Consider the following 19,681-nt stretch of genomic DNA (forward strand, 5'->3'; position numbering starts at 1 on the left):
GCGAACACCATTGACACAAGCCAAAGAAAACGAACGGCAAAACCCTAGGGTAGCCGCTGCAAGGAAGAGAGAGCGAGAGCTCTCATTTTTTCATAGAACAACTTTATGTGCATCTATTGTGTTGGTGAAGCTGTAGTGAGACAAGAAGCGAGGACATTTTTTTCCCATTTATTCTCTACAGTTATATGTACATATTACCCCTTAGGAAATGTTTTCAGGCAGCGCATATTTAGTTAGATTCGTGCTTTTGTTTCCTGCTTTCCAATTTTAGGGTAGAGGATTAACCATAATAATGAACTTATAAATGCAATTCCTTCCTTCTTCTCAAAAAAAAAAAAAAAAAAAAAGGTCGGTTGTCCCGTAATAATCATTCTGCTCTCCATCTTTCGTCTTCCGATCTCGCTCCCGAATCAAATTCTAATTCTTCTTCCTCCTCATCGCGCCAAGTCCAAGTATGTATCTGTTTTCTATATCCCTGTCAACTTATATCTATTTCTTCTTCCATATGTATTTTTGGTTTCTTTCCGCTTTCGATTATGATTCTGTAGATCTATAATTTTTTTTTTTGTTTATGAACCTGCAATCTGATGATAAATTCTTAGCTTCTGAATGTTCAATATCACAGTTTCATGTGTATATATCTCTTATGATAGGGTTATCATTGAATTTCTAATTAGGGTTTTGCGACAATAGATAATAGTTTCTTTTTGAAAAATTGGGTCAGGGGTCCGATGATGAAGACTACTGCTCTGCTCGAAAAGAACCCCCTTCCTCCCGGTGCGAAAGCGAAGAGCAAAGCCCGCCAGCACGCGAAATCGAAGAGAAAGGAGAAATTGAAAAAGGAGGAGAAATCGAACACGTCCTCGTCCGAGGAAACTGGTGATACTAGTTTTTATGATTCAGAATCGAAATTCTTTATGTCCGAGAATTATTTGGCTGCTATGAACAAAGAGCGCCTTCTGGGGCTTGGGCCTGATCAAGAAATGTATCCTCTTCCGGTGACTGTACAAGAATGTATTGCCTTTTTTGATATAGATGTTGAGGAATATGAGTTTATGGCAGATAGAGTGCGTAAGGATTGCTCCCTTATTTCTTACATAGAAGGTGAGATAATATATAATGTTTAACCTTTCCTTTCTTTGGTAATAAATTTGATATGGTGTAGTTAAACGACTCGATTATGTTCCACACTGTTCTTTTTTCTATTACAGCTGACTTGATCATTACGAATTGATTCTAGAGTGTTTATTGATATATTGCTCTGACATGGATGACAATGGGAATGCATTTTAACTTTAGAAGAGTCATTCGTTTTTTTTTTTTTTTTTTTGGTGTTTAGGGCTTAGGGCCCCTTTTTCCCAAACTTAAATTATTTTTTACTATTATTATGGCACTCTTGTCAAGTTACTCACGTTTCAAAAATGTTTTGTTGTCATTTATTTTAGCCCTTTAATATGATGAGTCATTTGGGAACTGAACTGATTCAAGAGTTCTCTTTTATCTGTTATATTGTATACTGTACTGATATACTGCTTTCATGTGCTGGCTGGCTGAAAAATAAGTTGAATGCTTTTTGCTTGCTTGAGATTAACCCTCCAAATTTCTTCTTGTAGATCGCCAAAGTCGCAACACCAACACCAACACCAACTCCAACTTAACAGGTGAGGTTGCCCTTTCCTTTGTAGTTGAGTGCATTGCTTTTGTGATTTGGCCTTAGTATTGTTCGGTTCTTGTGGGGTTGTGATCTGTTCCTTTGGTTTCAGCCATTTAAGATGTTCAAACCATGGGTTCCCTTGATCATTTGGGAATTGAACTGATTTAAGATTTTTCATGTATGGAAGAAATTTCTTTTTTGTTGGTGCTCTGCTCTGAAATACTAGCTGAAAGAAACTGTGAGAGCATTTTAGCTTTGGAATCAGACTACAATATATTCTACTCTTAATGGTGGAATCTCTGCCAAAGAGGTTAACTCTGAGCATGAATCTTTTTTTTTTTTTTTTTTTTAAATGACAAATTGCGCTGTACCAACTTCAACTTTCTTCAGCGGATGTATGGTTTTGTGTAATGTATGCTCTTTCCTTTCTGGTAGAAAACTGCTTTTGGCCTCTACTTTGTCTGTTGTGGTTAAATGACTAACAAGGTATGTTTTGAAAATGTCTCTTCGATTTTCGCCCGTATATGATTTGAGAATGGTCTTGTTTTGTATTTTAAAAGAAGTTGAGAATGCATTTTAATGAGATTAGATTAAAATGCCTTTTTTTTTCCCCTTTTGATGTTGGATTCAACGAGGTAGGGACTGTGTATGTGCGTATATATGTTTCCCTTAAAATCTAGTAATTTGTTTTTGCCATTCTTTTAGATTTTCTGTGAATTTCCTTGCAGCATCAACCCAGTTGGCAACTAGCAGTCTAGACTTCCAGACTTATTGAAACCTTTATTATTGTTTATTAACCTTTATTATATAATGTTACTATCATGAGATTACCTGCTGAGGTTCTTAAAATGTCGTCTTGACCCTTTTTTATTGTCTATGTCGCTGAGATTCACCATTCATCATGTTGATCGAATGTGTCTTGCTCTCTAAGTGGCCCTCTAGTTTCCTTCAGATGCTCTTTTAGCTGATGTTTATGTTTTTCAAGTGGTAAGATCCTTTCACTGTATTGGACTTACAGTGATTGTAGCTGATAGACTGTCATTGAACTCTAGAGTAGACAAAAAATATTTAGGAATCCTTAAAACAAAAAAATTCTAAGCATGATTGAATGAGAAGGAAATGGTGCGTGGTTGACTGGATGAAGTGAGCTTAGGAACAAAGTTGATTGCCATGAAAAAGTTCTCGAGCTTTATTTTTCATTTTTGTTTGTGGCTGTGGTTGCCCTTATATTACAGTGATATGTTTTTGCCTTTCTGATTCTGTAATACCCGCAATTTTCCATTTCGTCTCGTGAAATTGTGCGAATTGATTAAAGTGCTTTTGCACGAATATTACCCGAAATAATTCAACTTTTTGAATTATCGAAGTTTCGAAATATTCGTTTTAACAAAAGCTCGAATTGTGCGATTCAAGAAAAATCGACTTTTCTACGTACGGAATTTGGGAAAAACTTCCTTCATAAAAGTTGTAGAGCTCGTCGATATGATCGCGTGCATATGTCGAACGAAATTTTTGGAGTTCTTTCGATTATGTTACGAATTTTGGAAATATGAGATTCTTTTTATAATCTCTTTTCCTCGGATTCCCTTTTAGAAATTTCTTTTTCTTCCTTTTCCTTTTCCTTTTCCTTTTCCTTTCCTCCGGGTCTCCTTCCTTCTTTTTCTTTTTCTCTTTTTTTTTCTTCTTCTTTCTCTCTCTCGCTCGACCGAAACCGAAAACAGAGCAAAGGCTCTTCGGTCTCTCTCTACCTCCACCGGCCACCAAACGGCGTCGAACCACTTCCTTTTGCTTCGTCTCAGCCTTGCGCAGCTGCCAGAGGCAGCCTTGCACCGTGACACGGCCACCAGCGGCGGCGGGAAGCTCCGCCCGGTTTGAGCTCGTTTTGGAAACAAGTTTGATATCTCAAGCTACCGGTCACCAATCCTCACCAAAATCCATCCACAAGCTCGCCTCAACTTCCTGAAAACTCCCAGAAGCAGCCTCACACGGCGGCGTGGCCCGTAGCAGTGGCTGCAAGTCAAACCCAACCAAGAACGAGACCGGAGCTATCGATCAAGATATCTCGAGCTGTAGTGCATCGTTTTGATTGATTCTTTTTCCAGTGGGTTCCCCTTGATGTTATTAACAACTCTCTAGAAGGCATCGAGGCCTGAAATTGAAGCTTTGACGTCGAAATCGAGCCTTGCCGGATTCTGCAAAATTCTGGAATTTTTCCGACCACCGAAGCTTTCGATCGGTATATCTCGAGCTACAGACCATATTTTTCTGTGATTCTTGAACCAGTGAGTTCTTCTTGAGTTTCTTAACAACTCTTCAGAAGAAATCGAAGCCTTAAATTGACGTTTTTACGTCGAATTGGAGCTCGCCGTTTTCTGCAGTTTCTCGCCGGTTTCTGGAAAATTCCGGCCACCTTCATACTGTTCAAGGTAATTTTCGACCCCTTCCGGTCATTTTCAGACTTCGTGCTAGTTATGAAAGTTGTCAAGCATGATGAGAGGAAGAAGAGCAGCCCGGCCCCGACACCATTGGTGGTGGTCGGCGGCGGCTCTGCCACTAACTCCGGCGGCCCTTTCCGGCCACCTCCGGGGATCAAAAATATGGTTTCTGTACATTTTCAGATTCTATATTTCAATACGATCATTTTGATTTATTATACGCAATTTTTGGATATCATATGATTAAGTTATGAATTTTTACGTTTCGATCGATTTTGATCGTTTGATTCATGATATGTGAAGTTAGGACCGTCAGATGGACTTGTAGTTTTGATATGATGATCTTATGACTGTCCCATTGGCTTTGTGTGGTCATGGGCGAAGATCCGACCGTTGGATCTTCGTATAAATGCAAAACAGTGATTAGGAAGGCGATCCGTGAGGATCCGACCGTTGGATCATCATTTAATTTCAATCCGACCGTTGGATTGTCGTTTGATTATGTTTTTGAGTTATTGGCTAAGTTAAGGTCATGTTTGATTAGGTGATCGACGGTTTGATTTGGCGGACGATTCGTGAAATTGTATTTTGAGCTGTTAAGAAGACGCAGCGGGAATTTAGAGGTGAGTAAACCTCACGTGGTTCATATTACGAACCGAATAAATTTAATTACCTTATTTTGTCGTAATTGCGTGAAAATATTTATGGAATAAATATTTGTTTTAAAATCATATGGACTTGATCAACTACGGTCCATGGGTAAGTAAAATGATTTTTACTATACAAATGAATTTCTTGGTTTTATTGCATGTGAACTATAGTTGGTAATAGTGATTATCCCTGAGCGGATAATTACGTATATATATATTTACGTGATTATATGTGGAATGGTGTGACATTGAAGAGTGTGGAATTTGGGATGATTAAAATACTATGAATTGAAATTTGACTTATCATATTTATATGTGATGATCATGATTGATGAGTTCTTGTTAATATTCATGATTTACATTGGAGTATGTATAGAGTTAGAGAATGTAGGGTTCTGAGGATGAGGTGTCCGAAGTTCGACGGTTAAGGATAACCGGAGTGTTTGTGTGCTGAGGACGGGGATGTCCAAGGTGCGACGGTTTATTATTAACCGAAGTTGTGTGCTGAGGACGGGGATGTCCAAAGCGCGACGGTTTATTATTAACCGAAGTATATGGTGCTGAGGACGGGGATGTCCAAAGCGCGACGGTTATAGTGTTAACCGAAGTATTTTTGCCGTTGCTTGACCCTAGGCCAAGGTGTCAGAGGTAACGAGGCAGTTAGAGCTCTAACGTGTTATTGGGATGGACCAGAGTGGTGTTATGTGGGTTGGGTGTTTGCAGGACCAGTGTGGTGTATTGTGATTTGAGGATTGTGAAAATGTATTCCTTGTGGTTTTCCATGAGTGGTTTGATGTCTCTTTGCAGACGTAATACTGTTGAATTTTACTTGAATTGTAATTTAATAAATCAACAGTTCTTTCTTGTTTACTCATACGAGCTTTGCAAAAAGCTTACCGGGTTTTGTGTTGTTGCAATTCCCGGTACACTATTCAAACGGTGTAGCGGGTAATCCTACAGGACAGGAGAATCAGGAAGGTGATCGAGCTGTGTAGAGTAGCTGCTTGTGATACTCTGATTTTATGTTGTGAGGTTCGTTATGCTCGTTTAGAGTTTTACAATTTTACTTTGTAAGAGGGAATTGTAATAATTAACTCGAAGTTTACCGATTTGGAAATTTTGTGTAAGTGGTGGAGTTGTTTCTGAGAAAAGAATTCAGAACGTTTATTTGTTTAAGTTGTTTAATTCATGTTTCGGATTTTGAATGTGTTATTCAAAATTCGGGGCGTGACAGATTCAATGTGAATTTCCTTGCAGCTTCAACCCTGGTTGGAAAGTCTACTGACAGTGGTGTTTGCTTGAGTGACAATCTATAAAACTAACTATGAAGGACTTCCAGACTTATCAATACCTTCTTATTGTCTATCAATCCTTATTGTATATGTCCACTGTGTTGGGATTAAATACTTATAGGAACAATTCAGGCTCTTGAAATATTTGTCATCTTGACCCTTTATTATTTTATATGTATCTGGGGTTCAGTATTCACTATGTTGGTGCTGTTTTTCAAAATAGTAGTTGCACTCTTTTGTTTTTACAAGAAAACTGTGAGGTTTTTGATGAGGCCAATTTACTGGATACTGTTGTGGTGGTGATGTGGTTTTTTTTGGGATTTGCTTAGAAACTGTTCTTCTAATTGCCCCAAATCTACATTGTTTTCTACGCAAACCAAGATGATTCAACTACATTATTATCCCTTGTTTGGTATATTCTAAAACTCATGGAACGATTTCAACAATGGTTTCAATAGATGACGAAAATGATTCATCCTATTCCTGATTTCTGTAACGCATGTCCTTAATTAGTTGAAGAAAGCAAAAACATCATTAGGTTGCAGGTTTCCGCTGCATTCGTTATGCCTCTGTCCGGCATATTCTGTTTCTTCAGAATGATTGATTTGTTGTGCGTTAGATCGGTTGAGTTCAATTCCGTAGCTTGAACCTTCTAGTTACGCTTCTAACATATTTGGGTCAAACCCGATTAGCAGGCCCAACGTGCATGGGAGGAAACCCTTCTACGTAACATACTGGTTTCTTTTCATATGTTTACCAACAGTCCAACACAAATTAATCAATATTCTCCGGCTTCAGGATTGTATCGATTCTATTTTATTATTTATTCTGTCTGCTCAAGTCCTCATCGCTCCAAGTATGCTCTCTTTCTGTAGGATAAATTGGATTGACGGAGCCCCCTTCGGAATTTGGGCTGAGATCGAGCAGAGCCTATGGAATTTTTCCCAAGGCCTCGTTTTTCAACCATGATTGTCTCCCCAGTGCGTGCCGATTTGATTATGTTGATGAAGGCAGCACCGAGATTATTGTGAGGATGATTCACGATGTTCCGGAGGGGAGGGAGATTTGCCTGAGCTACTTTCCTGTTAACCAGGCTTATTCGAGCCTGCAGAGGACTCTGGCTGAGGACTATGGGTTTGTATGTCAACGTGATCGATGCAAGGTTGAGGCGAATTGGTCCGACAATGAGGAGGTTGAGGAGGAAGGTGGTTCGGCTGAGGTTATGGATGAGGACCAAGACCAGGAAATAGAAGGAGAATCGGAATCCGAAGCTGGGAGTGACATAGAACTAGAAGATCAAGGAGAAGCCGATTTTCCACATGCCTACTTCTTTGTGAGATTTATGTGTAGTAGAACCAATTGCTGGGGCACGCTAGCCTCTTTGCCCCTGAAAGATGATGGAACTCCTTCGGATGCTATGGAATGCAATGTGTTTGGAAGCCTTAAGAAAGATGAGGACATTAGTGGTCACGGACAAAATGGGCTCTCTTTGGATTGCTGACTACTGCTTCTTGATGCTTTATGTAAGTAGACATATTTTGTTTCTGTATTGGCATCTATTTTAGCTTTGCTTTATGGCAAATCCGATTATGATCTTATTTAAATGCATCCGCTGTAAAATCAACTGAATGGTTTTGATATTAATTATGCATTGCACTCTCTGAGAGCTTTGGACAAAGCTGATTTAAACTCATTTATCAGTGAAATATTCATTTGTTGTGTTTAGAGAGGCTCCTATGACGGATTGTTCAAAGCTAATATGACCTTAGAGATATGGCCATTTTGGTACTACTAGTGGAATATATGCCAAAGTATCTAATGTCATAAAATTATGGGAAAAATGCACAGACAGTGTCTGGACACTTTGAGGACTGTCAAAGTGATACCTGAAATTTAAAACGTATCAATGTGGTACCTGGACTTATATTTTCTTGTCAACGTACCTACGTCAACTTTCCGTCACAGAACCGTCAAGTTGACCACGTGTGAGTCACCTGAGGCCGCAAATGATGGCAAAATGACTGATGTGCCCCTCAAAAATTTTTTTAATCTGATTTATGATTTAATATGAATAAAATAATTAATTTAAATGGTTTAATAAATAAGAGAGAGAAATAAATGAAGAATTAAAAAACAAAAAATTTCTTCTCCTCTCTCATTCATCATCAGTTACCCAGAAGGCCAGAATCGATCGGCCTCCGACTTCACTCTCAATTCTCTGGCCTGCAATTGCTATTCCTCTGATCGAGAGCTTGCATTCAAATTGACCACAATGCCTTGTAAATCCGTGGCTATATTTTCCATTATCTTTTGTGAAAATCTACTAACATTAAAGTGAAGAAAGGTTACATAACCCAGAAACTGGGTTGGAACAACAAACAAGCAGGAACAAGAAAGAACAAAGCAACAAAAAGCAAACCTAGACTACAACACAAACACAGAAACAGAGACAAACAACAACACAGACTCAAACCAGGCGAGCCCAATCCATCCAAACCCCAATCTAGCCAAGCAACAAACGCTGCCACAGCGATAGCGCCACCACGAACAGAATTCGCACCAATTTTGAAGAACATCATCGGGCCTAAGTTGAAAAGCTTGGAAAGAGCCAACAACGAACTCGAACGAGAGCACCGGAACATCCCAATTCCAAACACACAAGGAGCCACAAATCTCAGATCATCTCCAGAACGGAGAACATCTTCCATCGCCAAAGTAGAAACCATAAGAGCCGAAGCAAGACGAAAAGTAAACAGATCCACAAACGGATCTACCGGACAGCCACCCAAAGGATGAACAATCCTGTGTTGCACAATTGGGATCCAACCCATGTGCGATAACGGGCACACCCAGTTTAAAATGGCGACTGAAGGCATCGGAGGAGAGTCACTGGAAACAGCAACACCCAAACAAGGAATTGGATCTGAGAGGTAATCGAATTTTGGATCGGAAAAGGGAGGTACTGAAGTCTAAGAGAACGGACCATAACGAAAGGGAAACACAAAATTGAAGAACAGAATTGAAAAAAGAAGGCAAGAAGCCTCAAAAACAGGCCATCGCCTGAGCAAAAGCACCCATAAAGGGCGGAAGTTCTCGCCACCGACTCTCACGAGAGGAGAGAGGAAACCCAGAGGGAGAGGAAAGGATAGAACAAAGCAAAAAATTTCATTCAACTTTTATTTTCAATATAATAATTTATTTAGTTTTTAATTTCAATTTTGAATAATCCATTTAGGATGATGGGGTGAAAAGTCTTTTTTGTCCTCATTTTCGGCCTCACGTGACTCACACGTGATCAAAATTGACGGTTCTGTGACGGAAAGTTGACGTAGGTACTACGTTGACAAGAAAATATAAGTCCAGGTATCACATTGATACGTTTTAAAGTTCAGGTATCACTTTGACAGTCCTCAAAGTGTCTAGACACTGTCTGTACGTGCATTTTTCCCTAAAATTATTGTCTGTCATTGCCCCAAATCTACATCATTTTCTAATTTCGTGGGTTGTTTCTTCTATGCAAACTAACATGATTCAAGTGCATCTTCCCTAAACTGGGTTAGTTATAAATACTCGTGGATTGATTAGATCACAGGCTTCAAGAGTTGAAGCAAATTATTAATCCTAATGTCTTCAGTTACAGAATGATTTGCATGTTCAATTCTGCATGTATTAGCTGTTTGGAATTGGTATTTATCATTTAACAAGAACTACCCTATTGCAATACTTAGCCTTCTTTACTTCTCTGGTTTCATACTATACCAGGCTATTGTCCATTTCATGTTAATGTCTTTGCCCCCATGTTTTCATGTTTTCATTAACTGTCATGACATGCGACAACATTGCTTATTTACATTTATATATCTTGTATGTATGTATGTATGTACCAGCCTGCACTCTGATATCTCTTTTATAAAGAATACCAACCATTCATCTTTTTTACAATAATAGAGATCGTACTCTTGACTAGAATTTAAGTTTACAGACACTGACTTTGCAATATTGGTAGAGTACCGGATGGCCAACAGCAATCAATTATTTTCTCTTTATAACAGAAATTTTATTTTCTCTTTTATCATTATCTCTAAAATTAGGGTATAGAAAATCTGTTGGAGCAAAAATATATATTTTTTAAATTAAAAAAAGAAAATTAAAATATGAGAAAACTGTTGGAATTAGAGTTGCTCTGAGAGGGTTTCGTGTATTCTTTCTTTATCAAAAACAATTCTTTCAACATATATATATATATATATATATTCTTCTTCCATATGTATTTTTGGTTTCTTTCCGCTTTCGAGTATGATTCTGTAGATCTAGAATTTTTTTTTTTATGAACCTGCAATCTGATGACAAATTCTTAGCATCTGAATGTTCAATATCACAGTTTCATGTGTATATATCTCTTATGATATGGTTATCATTGAATTTCTAATTAGGGTTTTGCGACAATAGATAGTAGTATCTTTTTGAAAAATTGGGTCAGGGGTCCGATGATGAAGACTACTGCTCTGCTCGAAAAGAACCCCCTTCCTCCCGGTGCGAAAGCGAAGAGCAAAGCCCGCCAACACGCGAAATCGAAGAGAAAGGAGAAATTGAAACAGGAGGAGAAATCGAACACGTCCTCGTCCGAGGAAACTGGTGATACTAGTTTTTATGATTCAGAATCGAAATTCTTTATGTCCGAGAATTATTTGGCTGCTATGAACAAAGAGCGCCTTCTGGGGCTTGGGCCTGATCAAGAGATGTATTCTCATCCGGTGACTGAGCAAGAATATATTGCCTTTTTCGATTTAGATGTTGAGGAATATGAGTCGATGTTTGATAGAGTGCGTAGGGATTGCTCCTTTAGTGCTCGCATAAAAGGTGAGATAATATATAATGTTTAACCTTTCCTTTCTATGGTAATAAATTTGATATGGTGTAGTTAAACGACTCGATTATGTTTCACACTGTACTTTTTTCTATTATAGCCGACTTGATCATTATGAATTGATTCTAGAGTGTTTATTGATATATTGCTCTGACATGGATGACAATGGGAATGCATATTAACTTTAGAAGAGTCATTCGTTTTTTTTTTTTTTTTTTTTTTTGGTGTTTAGGGCTTAGGGCCCCTTTTTCCCAAACTTAAATTATTTTTTACTATTATTATGGCACTCTTGTCAAGTTACTCACGTTTCAAAAATGTTTTGTTGTCATTTATTTTAGCCCTTTAATATGATGAGTCATTTGGGAACTGAACTGATTCAAGAGTTCTCTTTTATCTGTTATATTGTATACTGTACTGATATACTGCTTTCATGTGCTGGCTGGCTGAAAAATAAGGTGAATGCTTTTTGCTTGCTTCAGATTAACCCTCCAAATTTCTTCTTGTAGATCGACAAAGTCGCAACACCAACTCCAACTCCAACTTAACAGGTGAGGTTGCCCTTTCCTTTGTTGTTGAGTGCATTGCTTTTGTGGTTTGGCCTTAGTATTGTTCGGTTCTTGTGGGGTTGTGATCTGTTCCTTTGGTTTCAGCCATTTAATATGTTCAAACCATGGGTTCCCTTGATCATTTGGGAATTGAACTGATTTAAGATTTTTCATGTATGGAAGAAATTTCTTTTTAAATTTCTTTTTGTTGGTGCTCTGCTCTGAAATACTAGCTGAAAGAAACTGTGAGAGCATTTTAGCTTTGGAATTAGACTACAATAGATTCTACTCTTAATGGTGGAATCTCTGCCAAAGAGGTTAACTCTGAGCATGAATCTATTTTTTTTTTTTTAAAAAAAGACAAATTGCGCTGTACCAACTTCAACTTTCTTCAGTGGATGTAAGGTTTTGTGTAATGTACGCTCTTTCCTTTCTGGTAGAAAACTGCTTTTGGCCTCTACTTTGTCTGTTGTGGTTAAATGACTAACAAGGTATGTTTTGAGAGTGTCTCTTCGATTTTCGCCCGTATATGATTTGAGAATGGTCTTGTATTGTATTTTAAAAGAAGTTGAGAATGCATTTTAATGAGATTAGATTAAAATGCCTTCTTTTTCCCCCTTTTGATGTTGGATTCAACGAGGTAGGGACTGTGTATGTGCGTATATATGTTTCCCTTAAAATCTAGTAATTTGTTTTTGCCGTTCTTTTAGATTTTCTGTGAATTTCCTTGCTGTATGAACCCAGTTGGCAACTAGCAGTCTAGACTTCCAGACTTATTAATGAAACCTTATTATTGTTTATCAACCTTTATTATATAATGTGACTATCATGAGATTACCTGCTGAGGCTCTTAAAATGTCGTCTTAACCCTCTTTTATTGTCTCTGTCACTGAGATTCACTATTCATCATGTTGATCGAATGTGTCTTGCTCTCTAAGTGGCCCTCTAGTTTCCTTCAGATGCTCTTTTAGCTGATGTTTATGTTTTTCAAGTGGTACGATCCCTTCACTGTATGGGACTTACAGTGATTGTAGTGATAGACTGTCATTGAACTCTAGAGTAGACAAAAAATATTTAGGAATCCTTAAAACAAAAAAATTCTAAGCATGATTGAATGAGAAGGAAATGATGTGAGGTTGACTGGATGAAGTGTGCTTAGAAACGAAGTTGATTGCCATGAAAAAGTTCTCAAGCTTTATTTTTCATTTTTGTTTGTAGCTGTGGTTGCCCTTATATTACAGTGATATGTTTTTGCCTTTCTGATTCAATGTGAATTTCCTTGCAGCTTCAACCCCGGTTGGCAAGGCTACTGGCAGTGGTGCTTTGCTTGAGTGACAATCTATAAAACTAACTATGAAGGACTTCCAGACTTATCAATACCTTCTTATTGTCTATCTATCCTTATTGTATATGTCCACTATGTTGGGATCAAATACTTATAGAAACAATTCAGGCTTTTGAAATATTTGTCATCTTGACCCTTTATTATTTTATATGTATCTGGGGTTCAGTATTCACTATGTTGGTGCTGTTTTTCAAAATAGTAGTTGCACTCTTTTGTTTTTACAAGAAAACTGTGAGGTTTTTGATGAGGCCAATTTACTGGATACTGTTGTGGTGGTGATGTGGTTTTTTTTGGGATTTGCTTAGAAACTGTTCTTCTAATTGCCCCAAGGGAAAAAAATACAAACAGTACCCAATTTATGACCGACTCCGAATTTCTATACCCAAGTTTCTGAAACTATCACAATGGTACCCCAAATACTTTGCCCGACCCAATATTCATACCTGCCGTCCATAACGGCGTTAAGCCACATGCCAGGTGGCGTATTTTTAGGGGTAAATCCGACCAAGTGGTTAAGTTTTTAAAATTAGCATTAATAATATTAATAATTAATGAAGAGAGAAATTTTTAAAAAAGAAGGTATTGTTATCTCTCTCTTTCGTCCTCATTGAAACCCAGAAAACTCATTCTCTCTCTCTCTCTCTCTCTCTCTCTCTCTCTCTCTCTCTCTCTCTCTCTCTCTCTCTCTCTCTCTCTCTCTCTCTCTCTCTCTCTCTCTCTCTCTCTCTCTCTCGTGTCCCCATTCAAATCTAACAAACCCAGAAACATGCTATCAAGCAAAACCAAGAACTTGCATTAATTCAAAATATAGTACAACAAAACCCAGCAACTAGGTAGGAAATACAAAAGCAATCAAGCAAACAAACCTTAATCTAAACACAGAAAAAGAATGGCCAAAAGCCAAACCCAAACAACAAGAAACACAAACAGAAAACAAAGTCGTAAGGCTTGGGAGGTGCCGATTCCGACCTCAATTGCAAACACCAGAAGGTCCTGATTCCAAAGGTGTAGATTCAAGCGAGGAACACCATTAAAGATGAGAAGATTGCTTCCATGCTCAACGCAGAAGACCAGAAGAAGATTGAAGATGCAATCGATTAGGCTATCCAATGGCTAGACGGCAATCAGCTCGCTGAGGCTGAAGAGTTTGATGACAAGGTGAATGAGCTCGAAAGAAATTGCAATTCCATCATTGCCAAGATATATCAGGGAGGCGCTGCTCCTTACATGGATATGGGTGGTGGCATGGAGGAAGATTTTCCTCCAATTGATGGCAGTGGTGCTCAAGGTTTGAGAGTCGGGTGATGTAGGTGTGACCAAGGTGGTCAAAGAGAGAAGCAGGCGCAAAGAGAGCTGAGCATAAGGACCCAAAAGCTCTCCTGGTGAAATCACCAGAAGGAGAAAAAAATTGAGATAAGGAAAAAAAATATTAAAAAAAGTCTGAGTGAATGAAGTGACCAAAATATCCCTTAACCCATGGCACCTGGCACAAGAATTAACTCTGTCATGGACGGCGTGTATGAATATTGGGTCGGGTTGGGAATTCCAGGTACCATTGTGATAGTTTCAGAAACTTGGGTATAGAAATTCGGAGTCGGCCTTAGGTTGGGTACTGTTTGTACTTTTTTCCCTTGCCCCAAATCTACATTGTTTTCTACGCAAACCAAGATGATTCATGTAATACCCCGAAAAATCCAAATTAAATTCCGTGGATTTTTTAGAAATGATTTCACGATAGTGGGAGCTAGTACGAGTCTCGGAGAAGTTGTGGAATTAGTTTGAACGATTAATTTTCGAAATCGAACGTTATTTAGGGGCTCGTGGAAATTGACTTTTTATACATACGGAATTTGGGAAAACTTCCTGCATAAAAGTTGTAGGGCTCGTCGATACGATCTCGTGCATATGTGGAACACAATATTCGGAGTTCGTATGAATAAGTTATGAATATTTGAAATTTGGGAATTTTCTATAAATAGGAAAATTTTCTGATTTTTTCATTAAGGACGAAAAAATCTAATTTTTGCTAAACAGTCCCCGAAACCCTCCGTTCTCTCTCCTCTCCCACGCGGCCGAACCGCTCGACCCGACCCGGCCGAACGGCCCTCCTCCGGCGTCCTCCAGCCCCGGACCCGGACACCACCGTGATCGCCGCTCCACGCCCAGACGCCCTCCGGTGTGGTCTTGGCCCGCCGCTGCCCCGAAAGCTGGATCGAAGACACCTAGACGAGCGAAACCGACCCGGCCGGAAAACGTCGACGCTGGCGTTGCACGGGCCGATCCTTCCCATTTTCGTGATCTCCTCTTCCCCCTGATCATCCCCATGTAAGTCTTTCATCACGATTTTGAGTGTAGACCGCTAGATCAAGGTTTGACTTTTTGAACGCCTCTGATTCAATCTAGGATCCGATCGTGCGGCCGAGATTAATCCAACTTCAACGCTTGATCTAGGACGATCTAGGCCGAACCAGGCTTAGCTCCAGGTATGAAAGTTGATCTCCCTTTCATTTTGAAGAAGTTTGTAGTTGACGACTTTTGCATCAGAGGTGGTTGACCTTCGTTGACCGCCGCGTTGACCACCGTCTGACCTCCGCTTGTGGCGGCGGGTCGGACCTTATTTTGAGTTTATATTATCTGGACGATGATCTACGCATCCATACGAGCGTTTTGATATATTACAAGGTTATTTTAGAAAATGTGGATAAATAATGGATTTACGTTTTGACGTTACTATTTAACGTTTTTACGGTTTATCTTCGGTTTACGATCTGCGAAGATCTGACCATCGGTTTTACTTCAAATTATAACATGTTGATCGTATGACTGTCCCGATGACTTTGTGTGGTCATGGGCGAAGATCCGACCGTTGGATCTTCGTATAAATGCAAAACAGTGATTAGGGAGGCGATTCGTGAGAATCCGTCCGTCGGATTTTCGTATAAATTTGTGAAGATGTTAGTAAGGACGATTCAGGAAGATCTGACCGTTGGATCTTCGTGATGATTTTTGGAGGGTGATCCTAAAGGCGATCCGTGAGGATCCAACCGTTGGATCATCATTTAATTTCGATCCGACCGTTGGATTGTCGTTTAAGTATGTTTTTGAGTTATTGGCTAAAATAAGGTCATGTGTGATTAGGTGATTGACGGTCTCCCTTGGGTGAACGATTTCGGTGTGTATTGTGTTAAATTGAAGACGCAGCGGGAATATCGAGGTGAGTAAAATCGCACATGGTTCATTTACGAACCGAAATTCAGTGATTGAATTCTATAGTGATTTTGTGAAAACTGTTTTAAGAAAATCAATATTTGTTTTAAATTATATGGACTTGATCGACTACGGTCCATAGGTAAGTAAAATGTATTTAAAGTATAAAAATGAATTTATCGATTTTTAAATGCATGTGAACTATAGTTGGTATTAGTGGTCATTCTTGTGTGGGTGACTACGTATATATATATTTACGTGGAATATATATTGGATGTGTGGTATTTGGTGAAGTGTGGAATTGATGCGATTGATTTACAATTCGAGCATTACTCTCTAGAAGATATAATTTATCTTATAGGTTGAGTTGAGTGTGATAAAGAGTAATTGAGTAAAGTGCTATAGTTGAGTCGTTGAGATGAGTTAAATGAGGAGTCGAGTGATTTGAGGCAAATATTTTCGTAAGGGTGAACCTTGGCCAAGGTGACACTCTACGATTCAGTTAGAGCTCTAGTCTGTCTGCTGTCATACTGCTTGGGGGATAAACGAGTTATCATATGCCCTTGGGTATGACATGACATACTGAATGGGGTGATTAATATAATTAATCATAAGCCTGTAAGTATGATATACTGAATGGGGTGATTAATCTAATTAATCATAAGCCTGTAAGTATAATATACTGCATGGGATGATTTATATAAATAAATCATAAGCCTGTGAGTATATATTGAGTAAACAGTTGTTTGTTTTTGAGTAGTCATGTTGAGATGTGAGTTGATTGATGCTTGAAGTGACGTTGTACACTTCAATTATTATGCAAAGAAAATACTTGAGTTGAATTTATGCTTGAGTTGATTTGGTTACTTTAAATCGTGCAATCCTTTCATTTACTCATACGAGCTGTCAAAAGCTTACCGGGTTTGTGTTGTTGCAATCCCGGTACACTATTCAAATTGTGTAGCGGGTAATCCTACAGGTCAGGAAAATCAGGACGGTGATCGTGCGGGTTAGAGAATTTGTTTTAGTTTTACAGCAATTGTAATTGTGAGGTGAGTTATGCTCATTTGAGCCTTACAATATAATTTGGTGAGAGTGTGCTGTAATAAACAAATTTGAGATTTGGTTTATGTAATATCGAGCGATGTGAGGTGTGGTTGTTTTGAGAAAAAAATTCAGGTTGTATTTATGTGAGTTGTATTAATTCATGTTTCGGATTTGGATTTGTTATTCAAAATCCGGGGCGTGACAATTCAACTACATTATTATCCCTTGTTTGGTATATTCTAAAACTCATGGAACGATTTCAACAATGGTTTCAATAGATGACGAAAATGATTCATCCTATTCCTGATTTCTGTAACGCATGTCCTTAGTTGAAGAAAGCAAAAACATCATTAGGTTGCAGGTTTCCGCTGCATTCGTTATGCCTCTGTCCGGCATCTTCTGTTTCTTCATGGGAATGATTGATTTGTTGTGGGTTAGACCGTTTGAGTTCAATTCCGAAGCTTGAACTTGTACTTACGCTTCTAACATATTTGGGTCAAACCCGGTTAGCACTTAGCAGGCCCAATGTGCATGGAAGGAAACCCCAACAGGATCTTTCCTCACAAACTGAATGTTTCTTTCCACGTAACATACTGGTTTCTTTCTGCATGTATTAGCTGTCTGGAATTGGTATTTATCATGTAACAAGAACTACCCTATTGCAATACTTAGCCTTCTTTACTTCTCTGGTTTCATACTATACCAGGCTATCGTCCATTACATGTTAATGTCTTTGCCCCCATGTTTTCATGTTTTCATGTTTTCATTAACTGTCATGACATGCGACAACATTGCTTATTTACATTAATATATCTTGTATGTATGTATGTATGTACCAGCCTGCACTCTGATATCTCTTTTATAAAGAATACCAACCATTCATCTTTTTTACTCCAATAGAGATCTTGCTCTTGACTATAATTTACTCTTTGTATGTTTACAGACACTGACTTTGCCATATTGGTAGAGTACCGGATGGCCAACAGCAATCATTTGAATTTTATGTTTTAGGCGGTGAGCTTTGCTCTGCTCAAAGGAAATTTTAGCCATCAATGGGGGAGAGTGGTCAAAGCAGTACCAATTATTATTCTTACAGCTAATGACAGTCATAGATTGTACTTACGTATTCTAATTAATAATGGGGAAGCCTAGCCTCTTGGATAACTAAAGTTTACAACATCGAATAATAGTGCCCTAGAAATTGCACTAGGGACCGTTTGGTCCAGGTATGACCATTACAAGAAGGCCTGCTAGATTTCTAGCTGAGCTTCCTGACCTTTTCATCTTATTTCGCCACGTGTCTAAAGACACATCCAATGGCTCCTATTTTACATTGTACTTATTTTATCTTTTGCAGCTTAATCCAACGGCTGTAACATGACCAAAACATTCTCATTCTCTTACTGACTGCTCTCTCTCTCCTTCTTCTTCGTCTTAATCAACTCCAGTCCTCCACCTTTCTTCATGATCATTAAGATTTTTTTTTTGTTTTTCTCTTCCTTGCTCCCTTCAATTTCATACAGACCCAAAAAAATAAAAACAATCATTCAGATCTCAGGAACTTGGGTAACTGAGATTGAACCTCACCAAAATCTCAAGCTTAGTTAAAACTGGTGCCTGGGTCTTAGCCAAATCTGATTCTAATTTGATTTGTTTTTGTTTCTAAGAAAAGAAACCAGTTTCTAGGTAAAATCTGAGATTGAACCTCATGTCCTCATCAAAATCAAATCAAATCAAAACTTTGGTAAAACTATAATCGTTCAGTTCAATCCATTGGCATTCACTCTTTTCTCTTCTTACCCAAGTACCCAGACCAAATTAAGGTTGTATTTTCAATTAAATATCAACCGGAATCTCTAAGAAATAGAAGATGAAAATTGAATATTTTTGAGAAATAGAACATGAAAATTGAATCTTTTGAGGTTTTTCTTTCGAGACCTGGGTTATCTACTTTGTTTTTTATTTGATTCTCCAAGGGGCTGTGAATGGGAATTCGAAGCTGGAGCAGATGCAACAACATGGAGTTTGATGAGGCTTCAAGGCATAGCAGATGTGAGAGAGAGAGAACATGTGCCTCAAATTGGGTTCTGGGAAAATAAGATCGATATGCAAGAGAGAGGAGAGGAGATAAGGTATGGTCATGAATAGATATGAGCCATTAGATGTGTCTTTGGACACGTGGTGGAATAAGATGAAAAGGTCAGGAAGCTCAGCTAGAAATCTAGCTCAGGAGAGGATCCTCTCCCTTACAAGAATTACTATATGTTTTCTCAATACTCATCTTTTGGTCTCATCCAACACCAACAGCACAAATAGAGCCTGAAGTAAGCGAACATAGACCTAGACCTAGACCTAGGGTTCGAGCAGACGATGGCGTAGTGCTCGACCGTGTATAGCGTCGGTCTAGGACCAGGCGTGGTGTGGATTTCTTTCTCAGGCGTGTTTGGAATAGTCGGAGAAGGGTTGCGGTATTTGCGTTTGTGTTTTATGGATTTGGACCTTGGCTTGCCGGATTGCGAGTTAGAGTCCGGTGGAGATCGAGCGCAGGGCATAGTATCAACGATAAGCTTTTACTAGTGGTGTTCTGATTACCGGTGCAGATCCGGTCATCAGTTTTTGTCAACGTTAAGGGCATTTGC

General features: G+C 38.7%; 2 protein-coding genes across 6 annotated transcripts; both read left to right on the plus strand.

Moving 5' to 3' along the window:
- The first annotated feature begins 294 nt into the window (after positions 1-294).
- LOC133713053 (uncharacterized) lies at positions 295-6,230 on the plus strand. 5 transcript variants are annotated; one of them, XM_062139179.1, is made up of 5 exons: positions 295-452; positions 725-1,104; positions 1,614-1,661; positions 4,634-4,712; positions 5,685-5,893. In XM_062139179.1, exons 2-4 carry the CDS (start codon positions 732-734, stop codon positions 4,666-4,668), a joined length of 456 nt encoding a protein of 151 aa, XP_061995163.1. In that variant the 5' UTR covers positions 295-452; positions 725-731; the 3' UTR covers positions 4,669-4,712; positions 5,685-5,893. The 5 variants fall into 5 exon arrangements, 4 of the variants coding, with proteins under 4 accessions (XP_061995163.1, XP_061995160.1, XP_061995161.1 ...); XM_062139176.1 differs by lacking the exons at positions 4,634-4,712; positions 5,685-5,893 and adding an exon at positions 5,997-6,230; XM_062139177.1 differs by lacking the exon at positions 4,634-4,712.
- Positions 6,231-10,296: 4,066 nt separating this feature from the next.
- Positions 10,297-12,956, plus strand: LOC133713054 (uncharacterized). Its single transcript, XM_062139180.1, has 3 exons — positions 10,297-10,891; positions 11,405-11,446; positions 12,729-12,956. The coding sequence occupies exons 1-3, from the start codon at positions 10,519-10,521 to the stop codon at positions 12,776-12,778; spliced, it is 465 nt and encodes a 154-aa protein (XP_061995164.1). The 5' UTR covers positions 10,297-10,518; the 3' UTR covers positions 12,779-12,956.
- The last annotated feature ends 6,725 nt before the right edge of the window (positions 12,957-19,681 follow it).

This window comes from Rosa rugosa, chromosome 5 (genome assembly GCF_958449725.1).
Source record: "Rosa rugosa chromosome 5, drRosRugo1.1, whole genome shotgun sequence".
Classification (NCBI taxonomy): Eukaryota; Viridiplantae; Streptophyta; class Magnoliopsida; order Rosales; family Rosaceae; genus Rosa; species Rosa rugosa.